The following is a 26,671-nucleotide window of genomic DNA, read 5'->3' as shown; positions in this document are numbered from 1 at the left end:
GTGTGTCCCTGGGGTCCGTGTGTCCCTGGGGTCTGTGTGTCCCTGGGGTCTGTGTGTCCCTGGGGTCCGCGTGTCCCTGCTGTCTGTGTGTCTGTGTGTCCTGTGCATGTGTCTTTCTCTTCCCATTTCCTGCTGGCACGTGGCTGGAGGCTTGCATGAGTCCTGCCTGCATGAGCCCCCTGTTGCCCCTCTGTGGCACCCCCCACCCATGGTGCTGGCCTTTACCCACCATCCTCAGCACTGGGTCCTGCGTGGCCTCTGTGTCCTCACGCTGCTCACCAGGGCTGCTGGCCTCTGCCTTGTCTGCAGGGCTCTGGCCAGGGCTATGGCAAGGCCAGTGGAGGGCTCTGGGGCCTGGAGGTTTCCAGGTCGTGAAGACCCCCCCAGGTGCCGAGTGCCGGAGGTGCTGGCCACCCTGCTGCCTGGTCTCACCTCTGCCCTGAGGCTGCGCATCCCTCTGGGCATCCTGGCCTCATCCCCAACCCTGTGGCCACAGCCTCTGGAGGGCGGAGAGCTCATGCCGAGAGAGCCTGGTGCCCCTGTGCACGGCCGCCGCCGCAGCCAGGAGCCACGCTCCTCCTCACGCAGTGCTCCCCACACAGGAAGAGAGCACGTTTCCCTCTGCTCAGCGTGTCACTAACGCTTTCCTGCTCGTTGTCCTCCGTCACACTGCATGGTGGCAACTTCTGTGCTGTAGCGCGCTGTGACCCGCTCCCAAGTTGACCAGGCACGCCTCGTGACTCCTGGCTCTGGCTTCCTTGTTGGCAAGCCCTCTCCACCGCTTGGATGGAGCAGGAGTCAGGGCTCACCGCCAGCACCAGGCTCGGGGCCGTCACAGCGGTGCCCTCTGCCCCCAGCCCTGACCGCACTGCTGCTCTGACCCGGGCCTGCGCTTCCCTGTGCCCCTTAGTCGGCAGGCACAGAGCGGGCGGGCACGTGGCCATGCCCCGGACGGTGGCGGCTGCTGCAGGCACACCTGGGCTCCAGCTCACGCTGATCCAGCACCGTGCCGCACTTTTCATTTTTATTTTTATGACCTGAGCCTCACCTAACTCTGCTCTGAACTTTTACCTTTCATTTTCCTTCCTGGACAGACAGATATCTGGCCAAGACAGGACCATTTTGAATTGAGTGAAAGGAATTTTCACACAAAGCTTTTTAGGAAAACCCCCAACGTCCACAAATCCGCTGGGACTGTCTCACAACAGTTTCCCAGCATGCGGTGCTCTCTGCCCTGTAAATTGCTGCTCTTGGGGCCGATGAAGCCTGAGGCCATGGCCAGGCCTGGATACTCGGCCCCTGCCCCTGGCTCTGGTGACGTCACCTGTGGTGACAACGTGTCCTTGTGGGGGGACCCGCTTCACCTTGGAGTCCACACTGGCACCTCCCGGAGGCTCAGGAAGGTCTGGGTCCTGCCGGCCTTTTCTCCAAAACTTGTGCGCACGAGGGCACAGCAGGCGCACACACTCACGGCCCTGTGCCTGTTCCATCTGCGATTGCTCCCTCTAAACTCGGCTTTTTTGCATCAGGACCGTGCAAAGATCTCAAGATTATTTTTATGTAAAAAGATAAAACAGAGAAGCCTGAAGGCAGGGTTCAAAAACGGCCGCTTCCCAGGTTTCCAGGACTGCAGAGAAGCCTGAGGCCCGGAGGGTCACTGCGGAGCCGTGGGCACTGTCGGGGGGCCCACAAAAGCACCCTTGTGGGGTACGTGGTCAGGATGCCAGTGTGCAGGGATGGCACCGTGGCTGTTGTCCACGGCCTCACTAAAGACAGGATCAGAAATGAGCCAGGTACAGCCGACAAACCCCAGGGCCAGCGCCTGTCCCCCCACAATACTGTGACCCAGCCGTGGACATCTGTGACTGGAACGTGGAACTGGCTCTGTGGGTTCCCTGCAGGATGGACCTGCTAAGTGCCTGCCCTTGAAGGTCCTCAGAACTGTCACTGCCAGCAGTGATCACTGCCTGGAAACAAGCAGCCACAGACATCAAAACCCTCGAAGTCCCCCCCGTGTGAGAGGCGCTCCCCGCGGAGACAGGGTTCTAAAGCTTCTGGTCCGAGGGGGCCCAAGCCTTTCACCTCGGGTTCTCTTTGGAAGATTCCTTCAGAACTTGGATGAAAACCTTAAGACTCCACACAAGGGCACTGCTTAAGAAAGCCCGTGTGTCCTGTTCAGGAGGCCGCGCTGTGCGGATGTAAGAACGACAAGCTAGCATGCGTTTCTGGACATGGGAGGAGGCGCGCGGGCAGGCAGAGTTCTGCAGACGTTCCTAACTGGTTGCACGGGGGACCCCTTTCTTGTAACGTGCGTGTAGAGCTGTGATTCTGAGGTGCGGCCCGGGCTGGTGTGGTGTCTGCGTGTGCACACTCTAGCCCCACACGTCCCGCTCCGTGTCCTGCGCCACGGGTCCTCAGGCCAGCGGCCGAGGCAGCAGGCTGCTGCACTCCTCAGGCCGAGGCTCTGCCCTTCGGCTCCCGGGAAGGCTTACGACAGCGACGCCCCTCCTGCCCCTTCTCTCCGCAGGGGTCACCTTCTCCTTCTTCTGGAAGATCCAGGGAGAGCAGTCCCGGCCGGCCCCTTCCACGTACAGGGGACAGGTGATCTCCGACGCCTTCAAGGTCTGCTCCAGCGGCAGCCGGGGCTCTGTGGAGCTGTACACGCGAGCAAACTTCATGACGTGGAAGGCCACCTTCAGCCTGCTGGGTGAGCCGGGAGCCTGGCCCGGGGCCTCTGCGCTCTCGCCACTGCTGACACTGATGTGGCCCCTGCGTCTCAGGGGCCTGGGGAGGGGTCCTTGGAGTCAGAGATGTGCCTGCCCAGGTCACAGGGCTGTGGAGGTGACAATGACAGTGCCCCCTGCTGGCTGGGCAGGAGGTGCAGTTATAGTCCTCCTGCAGCTTCCCTTCACCGCCTCCTCCTCCTCTCCATCTGTGGTGGAGACGGAAGCTGCCTGCTGAGAGGGGCTGCAGGGAGGGTGGCTGAGGACTGGCAGAGGTGGCCTGGTGGGGACAGAGGAGGCAGCCCCCCCACCCGCAAGGCTGGGGTGCGCACGGTAGAGCCCGGGTGGAGGGGCGCCTGATTCTCTCTGATGGGTGCCGTCGTCTCCTGGCTCAGGGCTCTCTGCTGGGCTGGGCTGGAGGTTGGGCTGGAAGGGGGGCAGTGCTGAGGTGGACCCTGGAGAGGGGGAGAGGACTCCAGGGTGTCCACAGGGACAGCCCAGGCAGTGACCAGGAGACAGGGGTGTGAGGCAGAAGGGGGCCAGCAAAAGCGTCTTGGGGATGCTCAGGGGTGTCCCTTCCTGGCCCGTCCACGGTGGCTGCGTGGCTAAGTTGCTAGAAAGCCTGGACAGCAGAGCTGCCTGCCCTGTGGCCCCTGGCTGTGACCCTGTGACCTGTGGCCCTGGCACCTGCACCCCCACGCTACGCGAAGCGCCACCACAGGGAGACAGAAGGGCTGCAGACCCAAGGTGCAGAGGCCTGGCTGCCACCTGTTCGGGGGCCCAAAGCTTTCTGGTGGGTGCGCACCTCCACTGTGAGTGGGTAGACATGTGGCGGCGGCTGCATACACTGAGTCTGTCTTCTCGGATCCCTGAGCCCGGGAACAGTTGCCTTCGCGCCTGCACAGTGCTGCTCCCGGGGGCTCTTCCTTCCGGGCTCTGCATGGGGCCCGTCACCGTTTCCGGGGGGAGCCTCGCCCTGGGCACCTGGGGCTGGGGCGACAGAGCAGGGGTAGGCGGGGTCTCTGGGCTTGAGCTGTGTGAGGGTCCCGCAGCTGGTGGGCTTCGGGGACCCCGCGGCAGGGCAGCCTGCTCTTCACCTGCGCTTCGCAGCCATGCGCTGTCCTTACAGACCTCAGGGCAATGCGGCCGGCTGTGGCCTGTTTAGGGTCAGGTGATCTCCAGAGACTGCACGTTCTTAGAAGGTCGCACGCTCCTGAGACAGGAGCCTGGCGTAACTGCTGGAGGGTCCTCGGAGCCTGCAGGTGGGGGTCCTTGGGGAGGGCCGCCCCGCCCCTTCCACATCTGGATGCAAACACTCACACGGCACAGGGGACGCGTCGGACACGCTGCCCGTCACAAGCCTCTCCTGGCAAGCGCAGAGGTGCACTGTCAGCTCCCCAAGGAGCCGGGATGGTCTCTGCCATGCTGGTCAGTGTCCTGCCTGCTCCATCGTGCTGAGGCCGGCACCGTGGCCGGGGGCTGAACGCGGCCCTTGGGTGGTTTTGCAGCCCTGTGTCAGCCTCCCCGAGGCCGTGGTCCTCTCCGAAGAGGCTCTTCCAGGAGCTGATGAACTGGCATGGACACGTCCTGGTCACCCGGCGCCCATCCCGGCACTGCGTCCTGCGGCTGGCGGCACCTGTCCATGCTTTCCTGCATGGGTGGTTGAGTCCCAAGAGGTCTCAGTGTACTTTGGCCGCCACATGCGTGCTCATGTTTCACAAACCTGTTCTCCTGCCTGTGGCTGGGGCTCCCGTCCTCCTGACAGTGTCTCCCTAAAGCGAAGGGGTTCTTCACTTTAATGAAGCCCCGCCTCACAGCTACTTCCTCCACGGCTGTGCCTTTTGTGGTGAGCCTAACAAACATTCCACCACCACCCAGGCGTGGTGGCGCGCGCCTGTAGCCCCAGCAGTGCGAGGCTGCGGCAGGAGGACTGCTGCAAGTTTAAGGCCGGCCTGAGCTACACGGTGAGCTGGGGGCCCGCCTGAGCTACATGGAGAGACTCTGTTTCAAACAATGACCGCCACAAGAAAGGTCATCTCCAAACACCTAGATTGTTCTATTAGTTCTTGCCAGGAGTTTTATAGTTTTGCGTTTTATATTTAAGTCTGTCGTCCACTTGGTTTGATGTTTATGATGGGCATGAATTCTGTGTCTAGATTTATTTCTCTTTCTTTTGTACTTGGGTATCCAGTTGTTCCTGTGCCATTGGTTAAAACGGCTACTTTGGCTCTCTTGAATTGCCTCTGCTCCGTTGTTAGCTACCAAGTAGCCTGCTCTGCCGCCTTAGCGACTGGCTCGTCGCTGGCACAAAACACCCAACACCATAACCTAAAAGGGAAAGGTTTATTTTGGCGCAAAGAGTGGGGCGTGCTCAGTTCGAGGTCAGCTGGCTCCTAGGCAGGGCGGCAGCGAGCAGTGAGGGATCAAGGGGGAGGAGGGACAGCAACCTTCCAGGCCCCCCCAGGACCGCCCCTTCACAGGCCCACCTCCCCGCCCCACACCCAGCTGCCATCCCTGCAGCGGACTCACCTGGTGTCATGCACTCAGGGGCCAGTTGTCCTGCAAGCCCCACACAAAAGTTCATGAGGCTTGGGGGACGTCCAGATATGAGCCGTAGCCCTGTCACGTGGTGTTGCTCTCTCTCCGGCTGTCTCTCCCGGCTCGCGGGTCTGCTTGGCTGCTGAAGCCTCCCAGCCCAGTCCACACTCCCTTGGTTACTGATCACTGTCACTGCTGAGTAAGGCTTGAAAGCAGGGGTCAGGCCTCCTACTCTGTTTTGTTCCTTCGTTGTTTTGTGGATTTTCATGGTATTTGCCTTTCCATATAAACTTTAGAATCAGTTTGTTGCGACCTAAAGGTCCGTTACTGAGATCTGGATCAGAATTGCACTGCATTTCTAGATTAATTTGGAGAGACCTGGCATCTTGGCAGTGTTGGGCCCACTACCCTGAATACAGGCACCTCTCCATTTGTCTAGTTCTTGCTGAACTTCTTTCCTTAGAGCCTTGCGCTCTTCCTCGGATCTCATGCATGATCCCTGAGTACTTAATGGTCTTTTTCGCAGCACTAAGGTAAAGGATGATGTGGGTTCTTTAAACGTTCACCTTTGTACTTGTTCATCGGTGGTGCCTAGGAAGGCAACTGGCCTTTGCACGTCAACCTTGTGTCCTTCAGTCCTGCGATGCCCACTTACTGTTGCTGTGCCCTGCCTTTTAAAAAGCATTTGATCCCTTGGCTTGGAGGGGTTTACGCTTGTGACGCTTGTGTTAAAATAGCAGTCTCCTCGCTCTGCCTCTGAGGACGGAGCACAAGGGCAGCTTCTTCCTGTGCTCAAGGCAGGTCGGGCTCTGCTGTGTGCCCTGCACGGGGGCTCCCCAGGGCCGAGTCGGCAGTGAGGCGGGAAGGGAGTCCTCGCCGCCGGAGGCTGGCCGCACGCTGCAGGCCCGTCCCACCGCGCCACAGCCGCCGTCTTCCTCTCTCCTAGGCCCCTACTGGACTCATGTCCTGTTCACGTGGAACTCCAAGGAGGGCCTGAAAGTCTACATCAACGGCACCCTGAGCACGTCCCAGCCCCGTGGGAAGGTGTCGCACAGCTACGGGGAGCCCAGCGCCAGCCTCGTGATCGGGCCGGAGCAGGACCAGGCCGCATGCTACGAGAATGGCGCTTTCGACGAGTTCATCTTCTGGGAGCGGGCGCTGACCCCCGCGGAGGTCTGGATGTACTTCTCGGCGGCTGTGGGTTAGTGTGTGCCCTGGGCCCTGTCCCCATGTCTGCCTCGCTCTCCTGTCACAGCGCGCAGCGAGGCAGGTGAGAGCAGCGTCCCAGCAAACGTCGCGACGCAGTCCTGTTCCTAAGGCAGAGGAGCTAGCGACCATCATTTTTAGGTGGTAACAGGAATCAAACTCAGGGCCTTTGTCTGCCCCTTTTAAATGTTTGGTTTTTTCTCAGTCAGGGTCTCTCTGTGTAGCCCAGGCTAGTCTTGAAATCACAGTGGCCCTCCTGCCTCAACCTCCCCAGTGCTGGGCGTGCAGGCATGGCACTGAGTCCAAAGTGTCACCTCTGCTGGGCACAGGGGAGTGCCAGGCAGGGCACAGGGGAATGCCGGGCAGGGCTTTGTGCAGCAGATGGGGCATAAATATCCATCTGCATGGGCCAGGCGTGGGGCAGCCAGAAGTCACTTCTGAGAAACCGAAGAAGGTTCCCTCTCGTGTCAGTTCACGGCTCCAGGCATTCTATAAATGCCTGTTGCCTCTCTGCCTGCTTTTGAGACACTGTCCCCCCACACACCCCTCACAGTGTGCTGTCCCCCCCCCCCCGCCCCTGTGTACAGACCTGTGAGTACAGCTGTGATGGCTGCAGGTCCCTGGAGCGCTTCTTTCTTGGAGGGGCCTGTCCCAAGGGACACCCTCTTTTCCCCAGGAGTGGCACAGTGCCCCATCCACGTGGCATGGGCTTGTTTCCTGCAAAGGTGGACTGCTGGCCTCTGCTCCCCACCTGGCCAGGTCCTGCCACTGGGACAGATTGAAAAGGCCTGTGTGGCAGCCGCTCACAGGACAAGGCCTGGGGCTGGGATGAGGCTGAGTCTCACGTCTCCTCAGCCACCCATGGTCTCCCTGTAGAGCCCCACAGCCCTTCCTGTCAAAGCCTTGCTTGAGTCAATCATGGTGACATGAGCCCCAGGAACAGGTGTCACTGGGGCGAAGCGCACGGTGGCTTGTGGCCCAGTTGTCCCTCTAGTGGCCTCTGCGTCCTCAGGCCTCTTGGGTGATGCATGGTCTGCCCAGCATCCCCAGTACAGAGGCCTGGGCCCCGGGAGAGGATGGCCCACCTGCCCCCCGCAACTCACCCTCCCCATCTGAGGGATGGGCCCCTGCTTGTCCGGCTCAGCGAGTCTCAGTCCTGCATCTTTCCCTCTTGCTAGTCTGGGTGCAGCTGAAGCCTGTTTTTCATTATTTGTTTTAAATTGATGACACCTTGCATAAAAATCATCTCTTTATACGGCGACTCGCATGAATGGTGTGCAAAAGCAATTCAGAATATAAATGGAAGAATAATGTGAGCTGGGAAAATCCATCTAATCTCCCCATTAGGCTGATTTATTAGCCCGTGTCTCTCCCGTAGCATTCCTACCCAAGACGCTCTCAGCTCTGTCTGGTGTGTCTCAAGCCGGTAAACTTTTGAGTAGGATGGACCTTATTCAAATGGGGTGATGAGCCGGGCGTGGTGATGCACACCCGTAATCCCAGCACTCAGGAGGCTGAGGTGGAAGGGTTGCCATGGTGACAAGGTCTTAGCCCTGCCCTAAGCACTATGTGTCCTCTCTAGGAAAGCACGGTTTGTGGTCATCCACGCCGCCCAGCTTCACGCCGCCGACAGTCGGCACTACAGTGAGTCACTTGCTTTTCCTTCAGCCCCTTCCTGTGTTTCTGCACCATGAGCAGGGAGGGTGAGACTCGGGACCCCCGGCTCCCTTCTCCTGGTACTGGAGAGAGATAACCAACAGATGGGAGGGAAGCAGTGCCTGATGCGGGGAGCTGCAGAAGGCGGATGGCCCGGGTCCTGTCACAGGGAGGAAAGCTGCTGGATGCTCCTGTCTGGGCTCTACTTCCCTTTGGGCCTCTTCTTTTGATTCCCGAAAAAAGGGTGGATTTGTACAAAGAGCATCACCCTCTCAGGTTAGCTTCTGCGGCCAAAGGCCTGTCCTCGTTGAGGGCTCAGCTGCAGGGTTCCCTGCGGTTCCCTCTCTGTGCGGCTGTCCGTGCCCACGCCATCTATTGTAGGGCTCCTTGCTGTCACACAGATGACATGGGGATGCATTCAGGGCATTCACAGCGGCCGTAGTGTGCCGGTGGGTGTCACCGTCACCGTGGGCTGCAGCGCCTTGGGCCCACGATAGGGTGGCAGAACCCTGCGGGGCTTCTGGCTGCTGTCTCTGGACGCTGAGCTAGCTAGTTTCTTTCAGATGCCCACAGATGCCTACCACCTCATCATAGCCAGCCTAGAGGAGGAGGGGAAGAGCTTCTCGCAGCCCGGAGCCGCACTGAGCTACCTCCAGAATGTGTCCCTCAGCTTGCCCAATACGTCTCTCTCGGAGGAAACAGCGCTGAATCTCACGAAGGTAAAGCTCTCTGGTGCCCGTGTGCGGTGGACCAGGGCCAGCACCTGGGTAGTCCACAGCCTGGCGGTGAAAGGCATAAGGTCAGGTTTGGGCTCCTCATGGACTGACCACAGCTGACCAGCACCGTGAAGCTCAGGAGTTCAGCGACGTGTCTTGGGTTTTTTTTTTTTTTTTTTTTTTTTTTTTTTTTTGAGACAGGGTCTCACTCTGCAGTTCAGGCTGGTCTTGAACTCACTATGTAGCCCAGGCTGGCTTTGAACTCATAATAAATCTCCCGTCTCAGCCTCCCTGAAGGCTGGGATTACAGGCGTGCCCTGCTAAGCCCAGCATCTTTGGCTTTAATGTCACTTTCATCCACTCACTAAGTGCAGCCATACCCAGTCGGGGCTGTGGGTAGAGATACAGGTTCTGCACACCACTAGGGAGGAACCAGCATGGGGCACAGGGAGGTCAGGCAGCTGGGCTCTCGGCTGATTGCTGAGGCCGTGGTAAAGAGACAAATGCCCAGAGTGGGGCTTCCATGAGTGGCCAGTGATGGTGGCAGGAAGCTGGGTATCCTCCTCTGTGTGACTCTTTGCTCTAGGGACAGCTTGTAGGTCCCCCTTAGCAGTGGAGGTGCCATCTCATGTGAGAAGGGCGGCACCCAGGGGTCTCTCATGGCTTTGAAGAAGGCCAGCCAATCCTATTTATAGGACAGAATTTTTCCCATGATGCTTTGCGTGATGCTCTCACACATTTAATTGGTCATAGCCAGGTCACATGACCACTTGTAGACCAATCACTGGTGTGCTGGCTCAGCCAATCCGAAGGACCTCTTGTGGGGGAAGGGTTGCCTGTGTGAGAGGCTTGCAGTTCCCTTGGGAAGGGCAGGCTTGGGTCCACTGATTTTGGATAACCTCATAGGTCATTATGGCTGCAAATGGGAGATCCTGTGTGGCTCCTGGGCCAGGGCTTGGTGCGCAGTAAGGGCTTCGTTGGTATTAGCCTGCACTTATTTCTGTGGAGCTGGGGCACATGTGATCTTGTGACAGGCAGTGCCCGGCGATCCGCTGGCACCTGATGACACTCATTCTTGTTTTGTGTGCGCTGTCCTAGCCAGCAGTGGCATGCAGAGGGAGCATAATAAGCGCCCGCCTTGTACTAGTGTCCTGCCCGTTGGGCAGCCGTGTACACAGCTGGTGCATAACAGCCACCGCTCAGGCATTAGCGTCCTGCCCTCTAAGCAGAGCGGCCCCATGGATGGTCCCCACGTGCACAGTGGGTGTGGAGGTGCGGCCCCTTATTTCTTGCTGTGCGGAAGGAGGAAGCTCAATAAGGTGTACACACTCACGCCTTTGTTTGACAGACGTGGACTTGGAGTGAGTGAGTTCCCCCACGATGAAATGGGTGATTAAGGTGCCCCTCCGTGTGCGCCCCGCGGCCTCCGACTTGGCAACTGGCTCTGCAGCCCTGGCCTGCGCCAGCTGGCAGCTGGGGTTGGTGTCCTGTGAGCCTGGCCATGCCCAGTCCACGTGGGGCTCCCGGCCTGGCTGTGAGGCTGCCAGGGGGTCCGCCGGGCCCTGTGCACTGCTGGGCGCTAACTGAAGGGTCTGTGGTGCCAGGGCACTGTGTGACTGGCAGGCACGAGCCTTGGTGTCTGGCTGGCTGCAGACACAGTGTCCACGGACAGCGCAGCGGGAGGGGGGAGGGGGCAGCAGGCGAGGGCTCTGGGTACGGCTGCGTGGCCGCTTAGCTGAGCCCAGTGCGGGGCTGCAGCGGCCAGGCAGCTCCATAGCCGCCAAGCCGCGCGCGTGGAGCCCGGGAATCCAGCGTGGGTCTGCACAGGAAACTTCCCGTCTGAGTCTGGTGACTCTCTGGCTGCCCGCTTCTATTCTCTGCTAACCCTCACCGACGTGGGGACTGCAAACTCAAAGGACTTCAGGGGCCCAGAAGTAAGGGTGCAGCCTTCACAGGCCGTCCACGCCCCCTGCCACCGGAGGGCACGGCGGCCAGGGATGGCATGGAGAGCACGAAGGCGTGTCAACCAAACTTTATGTGTACATACGTCCGGGGGCCGGATTCAGCCAGCGAGCCACGCTGTTCTGAGTCCTGGCGAGGGCAGTTTTGTCTGCAGAAATACATGAACCACATTTGTTATTTTGAATTTTACAGCAGCCACATTTCTTAGAAAAGGAAAGCAGGTAAGGTTAATATATATTTTAGCCAGGCGTGGTGCACAGCCCTGTAATCCCAGCACTCAGGAGGCTGAGGTGGGAGGGTCGCCGTGAGCTTGAGGCCAGCCTGGACTACGTAGTGAAACCCTGTCTCAAAAGCCAAGCGAGCCCGGGTGGCTGAGCCAGCACAGCCAGAGCAGCACCGCTCCAGCGTGCGGTTAATTCCGGGCTCCCACTCGGAAGTTTAGCCTGGATTGGCCCTCGCCCTGCTGCTCAGTCCAGACGAGCCACACGCAGGCCCAGGAGCACGGGTCCTGGCGCTCACCTCATGCCCCTGCCCTCCCCGTGGGACTAAACGGTGAGCCACCAAGGCCCACAGAAAGTCTAGAGAGGGTGCCGAGGACCCTTACGGCTCCCAGAGCGGAACACGGGGGCATCTGGATCAACCTGCGTGACACGTCCCCAGGCCCGAGTCAGGCAGGTGCGCTGGCACCCGTCAGCCCACGTGGAGGCCTCAGACTGCCGACCCGAGGCCTGGACCCACCGTGGTTGTCTGTAAATGTTCCGCACACGGTTGCTCTCTGACTTATAGTAAGCCACTTGCTGCTTCATCTGGGAATTTCCAGGTATGGGGCTTCTCTTACAGAACCAGAAGGGGTGATCCAGAAGATTAGAGTCGGGTGGATTGAGGGCCCAGTGCTTGCCGCCATGATATAAAACCTCAAAGCCCAGGCTCTGCTTCAGCCCGTGAGGGCAGAGGGTGTGCGCACGCTTGGCGCCAGGGCCTCGCGCTGTGGGGTCTCCGTGCATACCTGCGGAGTATGGGCTGAGAGCGAGGCGTCCCAGCAGCTTGCTGCAGACCACAAGGGTCTAGCAACGTGAGAAGGCTGCTTTGGAGCGGGCAGCTGGGCCGATTTGTGCGGCTCTGTGTTTCACCCTGGGGCCGATGGTCGGAGATAGACACTGTGGGCGGAGGCCAGCCAGGTGGAGGCAGTCGGTGGGCACTGGGTAGGGTGGCCCACACTCCTGCTGTTTTATGTAAAAAAGAGCAGGAACTCACACTTTTCACTTAATCCTGCATCCAATTTGAAAGTGTCAGAACGTAATGCCACTTTTGGGGACACAATTGTGAGCTGAATCAGTAGTTCTAGAGGAGCGCGTGCTCCACAGCTTCCCTCCATCATGAACATCCGGACCCCAGTGGTGGACTTAGGGTCCTGTCACAGCCCCAGAGGTCATGATGATGTCCACGTGGCCAGCGAGCACTGTCTCAGGGACGTTGTCCTAGCGTGAGGTGCCGGCGTGGCCAGAGGATGTGGGCTGAGCCTTATCCTCTAGGGGAGATGCCGTGGCTCTCAGTGGAGGTGGGGAGAGGCCGTGGGGGCAGAGATCCCGGCTCTTGTTTCTCTAATAGTGTCCTCCCACTGCCCTTAGACCTTCCTCTGGACCGTGGGCGAGGTGTTGCTGCTGCCCAGCTGGATGGCGGCGTCAGAGGTGAGAGAAAGCAACGTGACCTTTAGTATGAACATGCCAGAGGACATTCTGTCACATGGAAGAGGCAGAACACGGCCGACTCAGGTCCCCTAGGGGAGTGCTGCACCTCTCCACCCCACGTGGCCTAGATCGTCGGGGGCCCTTGTGGGGATGTGGGGGTGGCTGGGAGCCCGGCACACAGGGTGGAAGAGGCACCTCCTCCCGGAGGTGGGCCCAGGCCTCCTGATTCCCCTGGCCCTGGTTCTGCCTCGCCCTCGTTCCTGCACAATCAGATGCCCGATGTTGAAAGGTAACCGTGAGCATCTGGGCTCTGTGAGGAGCACAGTTCAGAGTGTCTCCTCCCTGCTCACTGAAAATGATCTGAGGGAGCTGAAGGTTTCATTTGATTTCTAAAAAGCTCTGATTTCACTTATTTACAAGTAGCATAAATCCATAAATGGCCATGGAAAGGCTGGGAAAAGCAGAGAATAAACATGTACGGGAATAAAAGTCATCAGCAACCAGAGCCTGGTGCGGATGGTTCCCAGCCACTGCGCAGCCGGGGGGCCCGGGGCTCAGCTCACGTGGACACAGACGGTGTCTGCGCTCGGCCGCGGGCCTGGCTCACCCGGGCTCCTGGCGCTGTCAAGAACATGGGTGCGGAGGATTCAGCTCAGCGCCCTGTCGGTCGGGAGAGCTGAGCCGAGCCACAGCCTCGGTAGAACCTGCGTCCTGCCTCTGACCCCAGGGACCCTGGCTCTGTCCCTCTGCTGCCACTGTGACTCCCAAGGTGTGGGCAGAGGCGGGGAAGGAGAAGCCAGCTCAGGGGCTCAGCCCGGAAGGCCCTGGCCACAGAGGCACAGCGAGGTGCACACTGTCCCAACCCTCGTGTCAGGCGCCTCAGAAAGGACCGGCCTGCTGGGGGGACAGCTGCTCCCCGCCCTGGGTCAGGATTGCACAGTGGGCCCCACCCACAGCCTTTTCATTGCAAGCGCTTCCCACCCAGTGAGGTTAGGCCTAACACTGGCCAGTCCGAGGAAAGTGTAATGCTGACCCAGTCTTAACTGTAAAGAAATTCTCCTTCAAGTGTGCGTCCCACCAGGCTTATACTTGGAGGGAGTTTGCATGGAGGCCGCAGATGGGGACCCTGGAGGAGGCCCGTGGGGACTTAGGCAGAGGGGCTGTGGTTTGAAGGCAAAATATTCTAATCTGGTGCTGCAGAACTGAAGCCCGGGTGCCCTATGGGCTCTGGTACACGTGGAGGGTGTGCAAAGCCTGCTCCCACCACACACGCCAGCAAGCAGCCCCCGTGCTGAGTTCCACGTGGCAGAGGGAAGCCAGGCCAGGAGCCCAAGGGGAGGCCAGGCTTGGCCTCAGTGTCACTCGGGCTCACTAGGTTCTCCTAGTGGGGAAGCTGGGAGGGGCAGCGGTGTGGGCTGAGACAGCCTCCTCGTCCTGTGCGTCTGTGGGAGATGGCCAAGACACATGTGACCCGGCTGCAGGCCACGTGGGGGTAGCGTCCACCAGGTCCCTCTGGCTTTGGGCTGGAGAGTGGCAAAGACGCCTCACACTGCTTCTTTTGCAGGACAAAGCCCTGGTGCCAGGCCTCCTCGACACCATCGACGTGGTCTTGGGCCATGTATCCTTCAAGGTGCCCGGTGGCAGGCCCCAGGTCACCTTCACAGGCTCCTCTTCCGTGGCAGGTGACTGTGGTCGGTGGGGTGGGTGGTGCCAGTAAAGAGGGCACAGGGGTGTTGGGCTTCAGGGCAGGGTCTCAGCCTGGAGACCACAGCACAGTTCTGGGTGACTGTGCCACTTTCCTGTCTTGGGATGGTGGGAACCTGCCCCCTGGTGTCTGGGGAGACAGCAGAGTCGGGCTTTGGAGTTGAGGGTGGCCGGCACTGCCAGCGTAGTGAGCATCCCATCCCTGCAGGCAGATGTGTGGCCTCCTGCTCTGTGTCTTCCCAGGCACACTCAGAGCCTGAGGTTCATACAGAGTGGCTGTGGCCAGGTGCTTAGTACCCACAGAAGGCCAGCTGGGTGGCAGTGTGGCCGCCCACTGTTTCCAGGCCAGGGTGCACCTGCCTGGGTCAGATGTGTCGTTTCCTGGGGCCTCCCCAGTTCCTGAGCCCGCAGACCAGTAGCCTGGACTGTGGGGTCTTCGTGCTTTCCAGCGGGTGACAGGGAACAAGTTCTCCTGGGGGAGCCCTCGCTGGGGTCCCCGCAGTGTTGGCTTCCCAGGGCCTGTGCTGCTTTCAGGCCCACCCACAAGGGCAGTCTCACTGGGGGGCCTGGTTGGTTAAGAGAGGAGGAGTTTGCTGAATTGGTGGCCCATGCCTGTAATCCCAGCACTCAGTAGGCTGAGGCAGGAGGGTCATCATGAGTTTAAGACCAGCCCAGGTGTCTTAGTTACTCTTCTCTCATTGCTGGGGCAAATACCCAACGCTCTGTCCCGAACCAGCGGGTCAGTCAACGAAGGTCACCTGGGGGAGGAGCGGGGAACTGAGGAGGGGACAAAGGACAGGAGACGCGAGAAATGGCGACAAGACAGGATTCTGATCAAGTCTCGTTTATTCAGGGGAGGTGCTGGGTATATATAGTGGAGACATAGGGACATGACGTGGGCGGGTAAAAGGCGCGAGTAACTAGGCAACCAGGCTATGACAGGAAGTCCCACCTCCGGGGCATAGCAGGAGACTTACGGGAAATAGGTGGGGTAAGGAGAATTAGGAGCTTAGCTCAGCAGAGGTAGGGGAGGAGGAACCCGGAAACCCACTTGCAATAGGATTGGAGGCCTGGAGTTATTGAGCCTCCCACAACACTCAAAATGAAGGAAAGAAAGGTTTATTTAGCTCACAGTCACTGAAGGTTTCAATCCGTACTCAGCTGGGTCCAAGGCAGAGCGGCACACGGCAGAGGGCAGCCATTCATGGCGGAGGCAAAGAGCAAGAGCTCGGGGAGGGGTAGCAGCAGCTCAAGCAGCCGGCCTCTCTCCCCTCCTTACCTTGTAATGCACATCACCTGCCCAGGGCGGGGGCAGCTCCACACCTGCGGTAATCAATCCCAAACTGCGGAAGCCGCCCCAAGACTGCACGAGGCTTTGGGGGGACACCTAGACACAAACCGTAACACCAGGCTACAAAGCGAGCTCAAGGCCAGGCTGAGCTGCATGATGGGACCCTGTCTCAAAAAGACCAGAAAGATGAGAGAGAGAGAGAGAGAGAGAGAGAGAGAGAGAGAGAGAGAGAGAGGCGGGTTTGCAGCCCTGAGGCCCGCAGCCCAGCGCTGCTCAGCTGCCCACCCCCTGCTGTCCCTGCCACAGACTTCTCCGTGGCCAGGCTCCTCCCGAGGTCCCTGAGTGCAGCCCACTACCGCTTCCCTGCCCACGGGGACAGCTACATCGAGATTCCCAGCGAGGCCCTGCGCGGCCCAGGTGAGTGTGGTGTGGGCTACCGAGGGCCCAGTTCCCTTCTCCAAGCCCAGGGGACGCTAGTGCTTGCCCCACACAGCTGGCCCTGGGGTGAAAGCCACATTCAGGGAGCCTGGCCATGCTGTCCCTGCTGGGCTCAACCCGCCCTGGCTGAGTGGGTGGCTGGCCCACCTCTCCAACTCAGGACGGCCACGCCAGGCGTGGCTTTGTTGGGCCCGGCTTCTACTCATGGGAGCCCAAGTTCAGCTCCCTGACCCACGGTTGTGTTGTGTTCATGCAGAGCCTTGGCCCCCTAGGCCTCTGCCCTCCTGGTCAGGAGAAGTGACTCTTGGCCCCTCAGCCTTCCTGCCCCAGGCCTCAGGGTTCTCCCCACCCCCACTGCCCGCCTGCCCTTGGGAAAGGGGCCGGAGGGGGCCTGCTGCCTCTGTGGAAGACCTGGGCATTCCTGGCTCCTGGGAGTGGCCCTGTTCAGGCTGCCCAAGGGGTGGCAGTGTCACAGCGGTTGGGACCCCGCGTGCCTCCTGCTCCCTGTGTTGACAGTGCCCTGGCCTCTGCTCTGTCCCCAGCCTGGACCTCAGTCGTGGGTCTTCTCTACCACTCCATGCACTACTACATCAGCAACATCCACCCTGCCAGCACCACGTGAGTCTCTGGGGGTGTGTGTGTGTCTCACAGCGCAGGGCAGGGCCCTGGGTGGCCCCGGCCAATCGCAGAGGTCCACTGGGATCTTGCCGTCCACCCTGGTACATGCTGCAGAGTGGGGTCAGGCAAGCCCTGGGGAGGACGCTCGGGCCCCTGTGACCTTGGGAAAGTGGCTGAGCCTCTCTGAGCCTCAGTTTCCACATCCGTGGAGGGCAGACAGCATGCTGTCACCGTCCGCCTGGGGGCAGGTCCACTTGTCCCTCCGGGGTCCGTCCGTGTAAGGAGCTGGGGACAGAGAGCAGGCAGGGAAGGATCCAGGTCCCTGGGCAGGCGTGGCTCCGCCAGCGGTGTCTCCCTAGCATGAGCAGGGCCCCGGGCGCTTCCTCTAGCTGTGTGCCTGAAGAGGTGACTCGCTGGAAAGGGGCCCGAGAGGCCCAGGACTTGGCTGTGATCTGAGCCGCCCTCCTGTGGGGAGGACTGCGGCACGCTTGTGTCAGTCACAGCCTCACTCTGCTGGGATGTTCCCGACCTGTTCACTCGGGGGCACGCACCGCACGGGGCTGCTCAGCCCTCTGCGTTCCCAAGACTCAACCCAGCAGCCGCGTCTCCACTCTTGGGGCTTAGCAGTGGCTCATGACACAGGGCTAATGTGACCATTGCAGTGGCCATGCTTGGTGCCTCACGGGCAGGGCTGAGCCTCACTGTGCCTCGCGGCCTGCAGGGGTCACAGCATACAAGAGGCCCACACTGTGTCCTGGGCCATCTGAGGAGGGGTCCCCAACTCTTCAGTTTTAAATCGGCTCCTCTGCCCTGATGTGTTGTGTGGGTGCCGGGGTACTGACTCGTTCCAGCGCAGCAGTCAGGGCGACCGCTGCCTGTCATTTGCGGGCATGGGAAGCACAGGCTGCAGAGGTGGTGTTCAGATCTGCGGGGAAGGCCGGCTGGGGGAGGGACTGGGCGCCTGCCACGTCTGGACCCCCACGGGGTTGCACACTGTTTTGGTGGGAAGCAGAGAGGCTCACTGGGTCACATGCTCAGACGGCGCCTCAGGCACACGCTTCAGGAGCAGCCTGACCCAGCGTCCTGTGGGCGGCAGCACTGGGCTCCGTTGCCAGGCCTCTCCTCAGAGTGGGCGCCCTGCCTGGCCACTCTCTCCCCACTGGGGGTCAGTGCTCCTGGGCCTCATCCTTTAGGGCGAGTGTCAGCCAGAGAAGGAGCCTTTCTGTCCAGCTTCCTCGTCTGGGCTCCTTGGGTCTCCCTGGGCGTGGCTGGGGTACCGGCTGGACAGAGGGTAGCAGTCTAGCTGGGCGTCACACTGGGGAACGGAGGTGGCAGGCTTCCTGCGCACATACCATTGGGTCATGGCAAGAGGGAGTCCAGAAGGGCAGGAGGCGGCCGAGGTCGTGCGGCTGGCCATGCAAGGCGGTGACCACGGCCCCTTATTTCCCAGGATTGCCACGGCGGCCAGCTGCAGGGATGGCCTCCTATCCGCTGCCAGTCCGCTCATCTCCTTGGAGGTGCGACCCCCACCTGCGCTGTCCCGCAACCTCTCGGGGTCCCCCTTGGTCACCGTGCACCTCAGACACAGACTGGTGAGTTGGCGTGAGCCACGTTTCAGTGTGCACTAGGGTCTGGTCAGCACCCAGGGCTCTCTGGAGGGCATCCCGGCGACAAGTGAGGAGCCCGGGTCCCCTGTTGCTGTGAGTGCTAGAGCCTGTTTCCTGGGGCTACGGTGGGCAGCCTGTGGATAGCACACAGGGCTGGTCACGTGCATTCATGTTGGGTGGCCTTCTAGGACACATGCAGAGCCCTCAGGGTATCCGGCTCATGACCAGTGTCCCACTTGGAGGAGGGGCGTGTGCAGGGAGGCTGTGCCTCACGCTGGGTGACAGCGTCAGCAAGAGTGACTCTGCTGTCTCCGGAGGCCCTTCCTGCTCCGAGGCCCTGTACCGAGTTGGTTGCCTGGGTGTACCCCAGCCACCGTTCTGCTGGGGTTTATCCTGGCCAGCGGGTGGGGACTGCAGTGGCATAGGACACCTCCATCTGGCCTGGAGGAGGGTGGCTCCAAGGGGGCATGGCTTCCCCAGGTGTTACATTGGGGCGTGGCCTCACAGGGTGTGGCATGGGGTGGCCAGAGGGGACAGCTTCAGGAGGGCATGGCTCCGAGGCATGGCCGGGCTTGTGCCATGTTAGGAAGTTCCTCTGGAGTTTGCTGCTGGGAGCAGCCATAACCAAGAGGCCGCTCCTAAGGACGGCAGCCTCTGGGTGTCCTCAGGCCAGCTGGCCCTGTGTGGAAGGGCTGTGGGGTCCCTGAGGAGGGCAGAACAGGACAGTTGACTGGCTCAGTCAGGGCTGGGTACCAGCCAGAAGCCAGGGTGGCCACCCGCCTGTGTGTGGGTCACGTGCACACTCACCCACCACACACACACACACACACACACAGCACACACGTCCTCCCACACAGACACCCACAGTGACACACCCAGCACACACAGTGCACACATCTTACACACACACCTGTCGCACCAGGCATGCCCAGCGCCTGCTCCTGGAGCTTCACCTGTGCCCGCCCTCGGCCCGTCTGACCGGGCTGGTGGGAGCTGAAGCGCAGCGTGCAGTAAGCTCGGGACGTGAGCTGGGGCGCCGGCCGGCCCTCCCGTGCCTGTCTCCTCACGCCCTTCCTTGGCTTGCTCCCTTGCCCTGTGGCACCGCAGCCTGCCCACACTGGGGTCCCTCCATGCCAGTCCCCAGTCCCACTTGCCCTCTGCAGCTGTAGGCACTCATGTGCAGGCTTTCCTGCACCCCACATGTCCCAGGTTGAGGCTGCCCTCCCTCCCAGCCCCACCCAGCTCTGGGAAGGTGCTTTGTGCTTCCTGCCCTTCAGCTGTACCTCAGCAACATTGTACTGAAGTGACGAAGGGCAGCAAGGACTCACGCAGCTTCCAGGGAACAGGAGCAGCAGGCCCTCCGGCCCCTCTGCCCTCCCGCTCCTGTAACCTCCATGTCTGTGTGTTGAAAATCATTTCTGGAGCTATGACATGCTGTTGGCTGCAGACCAAAGTAGACCTAGCCTGAAGTCTGTCTCGCTGGGGTTCTCACCGGCTGACCTGAGGAGTATTTGGGGGGCAGCTAAGTGTGGGGAGGGGCGGGTGTGGGGCAGGTGCTGGGTGGGTACTGCTGGGAGCAGAGGTCAGGACAGATGCTGGAGGGACTCAGAGCTCCGGGTGTCAGGGAGGCCGGAGGCAGCCGCGCCTGCAGAGGGCTGTGTTGTGGAAATGCACACCTTCTTTCCAGACCATGGCAGGGGGCGGGGGGTCCCGGGCCTTTGCTGTGCAGAGGGCTCCACAGGGTTCTGGGCAGGGCTGGGGCCAGCTCCTAGCAGCACCCCAACTGGCGGCCCGCACCCGCCTGGAGCCACCTGCCTCTCCTTCCCACCACAGCCCACACTATTGACGGGAACTGGGTTGAAGATGCACTTTTGTCTTCTGTGAAATGCAAAGGTGCCAATTTGAAAACCAGAGAAAGAGAAAGGGTGGGCTAAAGTGCAGGCCCTGCGCTAATGGTCGGTTCCTGCAGCTATTTTTACCAAAGCAAGTGTTTCAATAGGAGCCCTGTCTCGAGGAGAGACAGAGGGGATGTCTGTCATGCCAGAGAGGGTGGTAATGAGAGGTGTCGCGGCCACGCGGCCTGCGGGGCGTGGGGGTGCTCCTCTGAAGGTCGCCCGTGTCCCTGTCAACCTGTCAGAGCCGTGGCTCAGGGAGTTCAGCTGCTGTGCGACACAGCACTGCGCTCTGTGGAGCTCCCGCCTGTGATCTTGGGGGACAAAGGTCCTTGTGAGCGGGCGTGCCCCCATGTCTGTGTCTCCGGCCCGGTTGAGGCAAGCATGGTGCGGAGCTCGGAGGTTGAAGACAAGGTCCCTGCTATGGGTGTGGTGGGCAGGTGGGGTCCCAGCCTGTTCCGGGGGCTCCTGAGAGGCCAAAGCCACCGAGGCCCTGGACATAGGGACAGAGTGCCCTGCCGGAGCCCCGCCTGGCCGTGCTGAGTCCTTGCGGGGCCTTCAGGGGCAGAAGACGATGACCCGGGAGGGTCTGGCCAGCACCTGGCCTCTGCCTGCCCCCATGGTGCCTGCTTGTGCTGGGAGCGTGCCCGGGCACAGCCAGGCCACCCGGTGGGGCGGTGCATCTCCCCACTGTCCGCGGTTCGCCACCTGACCTGCGGCTGGTCGCTTCTGTTCAGACTGTTGAGCACAGCCATCTCTCCACACTGCTGGGGTGGGAATGCTCAGGACCAGGCTGGGGTGGCCACAGCAGCTGGGTGGTTTCTCTTGTGTGGCGCGGTGGCTTGTGGGGAGTTCTCCGGGGCCTCTGGGAGCAAGGGACATGGTTTATGTGAATGCATTTTCTTCTCTTGCTGTGGTCATTGTCTGGGGTCGGGGGCTCAGGTGTACCAGCTCTGCAGACTTTGGCACCCGGCTGATGTGGCTGCGTAGCTGACGTCACGTGACCCTCCACGCCCCCGTCCGGGGTGGCAGCTGTTAGCATCCCGAGGGACCCACGGATCCCTGCTCCTGGGGGCCTGGCGTTCCTCATGCTCATGGCCACGTGAGCCCCGTGACGGCCTCCATGTGCCCCTCAGCTCTCGCTTCAGCATAGAGTGTTAGAAAGTCTGTTAGTGTCTGCGCTTTACCCCAGTCTTAAATTGGTTTTGGCTGTTTAGACCAGATCTGTGTTTATTTCCTTGTGGAGGGAGACCTGGAGTCATAGCCCCAGAAAGTTAAAGCCGGGGTCGGGGCGCTTGGACTGCCCTGTCCCCAGACGGCCCCCTCTGTAGGGCAAGCCTGGCACTGTGGCGTGCCCCTGGTAGGAGTGCCCAGGTCTGCTCTATGGGCTGGGCCTCCCACGGCAGTCTTCCCCTGCCCTGGGGCTTCCTGGGTTTTGCAGCGGGATGAGACCTACCCCAGCACGCCCTGCAGGTGCAGCCCAGGGGGAGCTGGGCCCAAGTGAGTGGCTCCGTGGCTGTTCCAGGGCCCGTTTTCACAGACCACACATGCATTTGCACTTGGTGGCCGCAGGTGTGGAGATGTTGGGTCACAAGTGCATGTGTCTGTCACTGACGGATGACACCAAGCAGCTCTCCTCAGCGAGCACCAACTCCCATCCCCCAAGGAAGGAAACCCAGGGCAGCGCTTGTTGCGACAGCTCACCTTCCCCGCTGGTCACTCGCCTTTGCCTGCGAAGTCCATGATTTTTCAGGTGTGATTGGACATCGGATGCTCTTACATTTTAATCTGTTATTTTGCTTTTGTGCTGGGTTGTCCGCTGCCAGTTTCTTGTTGTGTTTGAGGCATTCTCTGTGTTGCAGGTCTGAGTCACTTGTGGGGTGTGTCTATGGCAAATTCCTTCCAGGAGTGGGTCGGACCCTTCGCTCTTTGGTGTCTGCTGATGAACGGCAGCCTTAAATTTTCATGAAGCCCAGTTTATGCAGCTCCTCCCTGAGGCTCACTCCCTGTGTGCTCCGGGCGAGCAAGCTTGCCCCACGCAAGGCCACAAGAATCTCTCATGTGGCCTAAAACATGTGCCGCTTCCTTCGCTATCCAGCTGGATCGCCCTTGTCTCAGTGTCCATGTGTGCTGCAAAGCCAGAGCCAGCCCCAGCGCACGTCACCCACTCACCCGGTGCCCCTTGTTAGGGAGACGGACCCCCCAACGCTCCACCAGCCACCTCCACCACGAATCAGGTGCCTTTCCTTGGGTGGCGTCTCCCAGACCCTCCCTGCCTCTCCCACTCGAGTCCCGTAACAGCATGGCTTTGTGCTGAGGCCCGAGGCCGCCCTTGCCAACCCTCCTGCCTGGTGCTCCCGGCGCCTTGCCCGTTTTTGGTGAGCATGCATTTTACAGTGTGACGTACAGTCAAAGCTGCCCTTCTGAACACACGCAGCGTCCCGGCGCGGCTCGTTAGTGTCTATTTCCTACATTGTTCCAAACTCCGACACACAAAAAGCCACATCTGGTTGTTATCTTTATTTGCATTGCTTTGATTGCTGGTGAGGCTGGGCATCTTTTCCTGAGTGAATCTGCCATCTGCACTTTTCTTTTCATTACAATATCGCTTACCGCTTTTCTGATTGCTCGGATGGGGCGTTCGTTTCCTCGTCATCTAAGAGTGCCCTGCTCCATGTGGACATCAGCTCATCCTGTTGCCTCACGCCATGCTTCGTTTCATTAGGTTCAAGCTGGACCCTTCTCTGTGGCCACACGCCCAGCCATGTGCTCTCCCAGAGTGCCGGCTTCACTGGCGGCCCTTATGGAGGTCCGCAAATGCAGGGCTGGGGAAGGGGGAGCCCCCCACCCCCCAAGTCCTGCAGGCTGGGTACAACGTCGGCCTTGGTGGCTGCGGAGCAGACACTCACAGTGCTGCACCCCTTTGGAGGCTCAGGGGATTTGCTCCCGGGCCTTTGCAGCTCCCAGGACTTCTGCCTCCTGCACCCCTCTCCCCCTCTGTCTTCAGACCAGCCCCTCACCAATCAGTCAGCCAGCAGATGTCTGCCTCTCTCCTGCTGTCTTCCTGGTCTCTACCCGCCTGCCTCCTCCTGTGCTGCTGTCTCTGGCCTCCCCAGGTGGCCTGCACTCTGGGGTGCAGCCCTCTCTGCACCCCGGGAGAAGGTATGGAGGGGGGCTGCACCTTCTCTCATTGCACGGGAGAAGCCCTGGGCTGTGTGGAGTCAAAGGTTCCATCAGGCAGGGCTGCGCCTGTGTCGTGTCCACTTGGGAGGTCACAGGAACCTCCTGCAGCCACTTGCAGCCTGCATCACCACCTTCTGGAGAGGGGTCTTACCCTCAGGCCCACTCTGCGGGTGAGGCCAGCAGGCTGGGAGGAGCACTCGCTGTCTCTGTCCCTTCCTGGGGCCAGGTGCAGGGCAGAGTCCCAGGGCCAGGTGAAGGACCTCAACTGCATCCCAAGGAGCGGCAGCGCTGCCTCAGAAGGGAGAGTCACACACTGCCCAGGGTTCCCTCGATCCCTCGGATGCCTGTGACATAGCCCTGGGCTCTGCAGTTGTCACATGACGCTGAGAAGGGACAGGGAAAAGGGAGCACCCGGGAAGGCTCCGCGCTGCCCTGTGCCTGTCTGTCTGGGAGGAAGCCCAGTGCCTCGAGGACTGCTTTTCTGGGGCCGGGGGTCACAGCTGGGCTGGCCACGGAGGCCGTCGGCTCCTGGGGCGCCCTCTGGGACCCCGCCCCCTCCCCTCCCTCCCTCCCTCCTGGCTGCCGTAGCCGAGTGCCTTTGCTTTGCCGCATGCTCCCCTCTGCCGCCATCGGGCACCAACCAGGCCCAGAGGCACAGGGTCCGCTCAAGGGAAGGCTGGTCGGCGGACGGCTGCAGCCAGCGCAGGCCGTGTCTCTGCCTGTGCTGCGGAGCAGGGGGATTGCCGCAGTGACACAACGCTGGCTGACAACCTGGGATGACCTGGGGTGGCAGTGACCACAGCACACCTAGCCGCTGTGGGGCAACCTCGGGCCCCCGGCCCCAGCTTCCCCCGTGGGGCCGGCCCAGGGAGGACGTCTGTGAGACCTTGGCCCCTTCGTGAGCCTAGGACGTGGTGGCCTCCAGGTTGCCCTTGCAGCCTTGCCCCAGTCCACGCACAGCACCCAGGCCACACTCAGAGTCCCCTGCACCAGAGATGGTGAACGTGTGGCATGTGTGCCTCCGCCAGCAGTTCTCACTGGCAGCCCTGAGAGGCTCGCCATCACATGTCACCACGAGTGCCCTGTCGGTGCCACATCCTCTGCTGCTGCGAGCCAGCGTCCAAGGGCTATCCCGTTCCTCTGTCTCCTCCACCCTTGTCCTGGCCCCGGGACCCTGGCGTCTGTGTCCCTCTGCTGGGAGCCCTGTCCCCTCTCCTTCCTGCCCTCTCCAGGGATCCTGGACTCCTGGGCCAAGTGGGGTCACCGTGCTGTGCCTGGCTCTGTGGGGCTCCCACGTCCTGCGTTTTTCTGGGCCTTGTGCCACCAGCTCCCTGTGCCTGTGTGTGCTGGGCTGCCGTGGCTCTCGGGCAGCATAGGTGCTCCGAGCAAAGAGGACCCAGAGCTTAGAAGGTGCGGCATCGCCGCAGGCCCCCAGCGGCAGCGTGGGCTCGTGGAGACAGCCTCGCTGGCCCCTGGGTGCTGCACTTAGTGGTGTGTGGCTGTCACGCTGTTCTCAAGGAAGCCGGGCTTGGCTAGTACTGAGGAGGTCAGAATCTGAGAAGCAGAACCCGCACGTCCCCAGACTCACGCGTGCCAGCGCGCACCAGCATCGCAGAGCAGGGTCCGTGGCGTGAGGCCCTCGAGTGCTCCCGGCAGCGGCCTCCAACATTCCTGAGAGGAGGGTGGGGTCAGCAGGGTTGTTCACCCCTCAGAACTGTGCTGTGATGGAGTCTCCTCTGTTATTTGCTAAACAAAGGCAACGTTTATGTGGGTGTTAAGAATACACTAAGTTGAGTCTGGCCTGGTGCATACATGTCATCCCAGCACTGGGAGGCTGAGGCGGGAGGATCGTAAGTTTGAGTCCAGCCAGGGCAGTTTACCGAGACCCTGTCTTAAATTCAGTCAATAAATAAAAGGGCTGGGGTGTGGCTCATTATGAGGGCCTTGGATTCAACCCCAAATAACACACACACACACACACACACACACGAAAAAAGAAAGGACTGCCGCTGCTGACTGCTGTCCCCCTCCATCGTGGGCACTTCTGCCCTTCCGCTGTGGTTTTGTCCTCAGTGTCCCTGGGCACAGCCTCTCTGTGCCACAGGTGTGTGCATGTCCCTCGCCTGCTTCCCTGCAGCTGTGTGGGATATAAGGTTGCTGGTGGTGCCCGCTCTCAGCAGAGGGAGAACAGGGTCAGCGAGACCCTGAGGGCCCACCCTGGCAGGAAGGGGTCAGAGACAGTGACGTCACCGAGGGGCCCTCCACAGCTGCAGCTGGCTCTGGACCCCCACGTGTGAGCTGGGATCCAGGTCCTGCCTGGCTGAGCCCAGCTGCCCCTCCCTGGACCCAGATTAGTCCTCGGGTGCCCGCAGCCCTGTGACACATGGCTGGGGTATTGGGGACAGAGAGCCCAGGGGTGTAGGACACATGCAGGGGCTCGTCAGAGGAGAGGGTGTAGTTGTTTGACTGACTTGGCATTGAGCTAAAACTCTCATGAAGCCGGGCGTGGTGCACGCCTGTAATCCCAGCACTGGGAGGCAGGAGGACCGTTGTGAGTTCCAGGCCAGCCTTGGGTACAAGGTGAGCTCGAGGCCAGCCTGCACTGCGCAGTGTGATCCTGCCTCAGAAAGACAACACAACAACAACAACAAAACATAAAAACTCCCGCCAGGATAGGCCGGAAGCCCCTGGTCCCTACAAGCTGGCTGTTTGGGGTCCGTGTTGGGGAGCAGGGTGGGGGACCTGGGTGCACCACTCCTGCACCCAGCAGGCCTCTGTGGCTGCTCCTCTGAGCACACAAGTCCACCTGTTGCTGGCACGTGGGGCTGGCGCCCACATGGGCTCAACAGGGCCCGGGACAGGTTAGGCCAGGGCGGCAGCCTCCCTGGAGTCGGGAGCAGGTAGCAGACGGTGCTGTGGGTGGCCGGCCCTGGTCACTTCTGAGTGCGCGTCCCCACTCCCAGGGAGCGAGCTCCCGTCCAGCCCACCCTGCAGATGGCGGGGGGTGCACAGCCTCCGTGTGGAGATCCGGACCCACCCGGCATCTTCCTGCTCCTGCTGCAGCGAGCGGCTCCCGTCTCCCTGGCTGGGGCCCACAGCGCTGGGGAAGGGTGGGGCACTGGCCTGCAGAGGCCATGCAGCCTGCCCCTGCTCCACGCGGGGCTGCCCAGGTGCTGCCTCCCACACCCTGCCCTGCCGGCGCCGCACCTCAGCCCTCCCTATCTGGGCCATCACATGTAAACGCCTTGCCTCTCCGAGGGCCCTCTGCGCCCTGCTGCTTCCTCCCACACATGTGCCCCGACACACCAGGGACATGTGTATCTTCCAGGTAAAAGCTTTCTGCGGAGCTGCGCCGTGCCTCAGGAATGACCCAGGGTGCCTCAGGAATGACCCAGGGTGCCTCAGGAATGACCCAGGGTGCCTCAGGAATGACCCAGGGTGCCTCAGGA

At 60.9% G+C, this 26,671-nt stretch overlaps 1 protein-coding gene across 2 annotated transcripts in view; it reads left to right on the top strand.

Moving 5' to 3' along the window:
* Adgrd1 (adhesion G protein-coupled receptor D1) overlaps positions 1-26,671 on the top strand; it is a 98,642-nt gene that overhangs the window by 18,009 nt on the left and 53,962 nt on the right. For both annotated transcript variants that reach the window (XM_023720630.1, XM_004635955.2), the window contains 9 exons: positions 2,528-2,707; positions 6,208-6,462; positions 8,050-8,111; positions 8,687-8,842; positions 12,430-12,489; positions 14,054-14,171; positions 15,791-15,901; positions 16,465-16,540; positions 17,991-18,132. In XM_023720630.1, the coding sequence (XP_023576398.1) occupies positions 2,528-2,707; positions 6,208-6,462; positions 8,050-8,111; positions 8,687-8,842; positions 12,430-12,489; positions 14,054-14,171; positions 15,791-15,901; positions 16,465-16,540; positions 17,991-18,132 (1,160 nt within the window). The remainder of the gene's footprint in view (positions 1-2,527; positions 2,708-6,207; positions 6,463-8,049; positions 8,112-8,686; positions 8,843-12,429; positions 12,490-14,053; positions 14,172-15,790; positions 15,902-16,464; positions 16,541-17,990; positions 18,133-26,671) is intronic.

Source organism: Octodon degus, unplaced genomic scaffold (assembly GCF_000260255.1).
Source record: "Octodon degus isolate 3935 unplaced genomic scaffold, OctDeg1.0 scaffold00076, whole genome shotgun sequence".
NCBI classification, from domain to species: domain Eukaryota; kingdom Metazoa; phylum Chordata; class Mammalia; order Rodentia; family Octodontidae; genus Octodon; species Octodon degus.
Note: the sequence above shows the minus strand (reverse complement) of the source record. Positions and strands in the feature narration are given on the sequence as shown.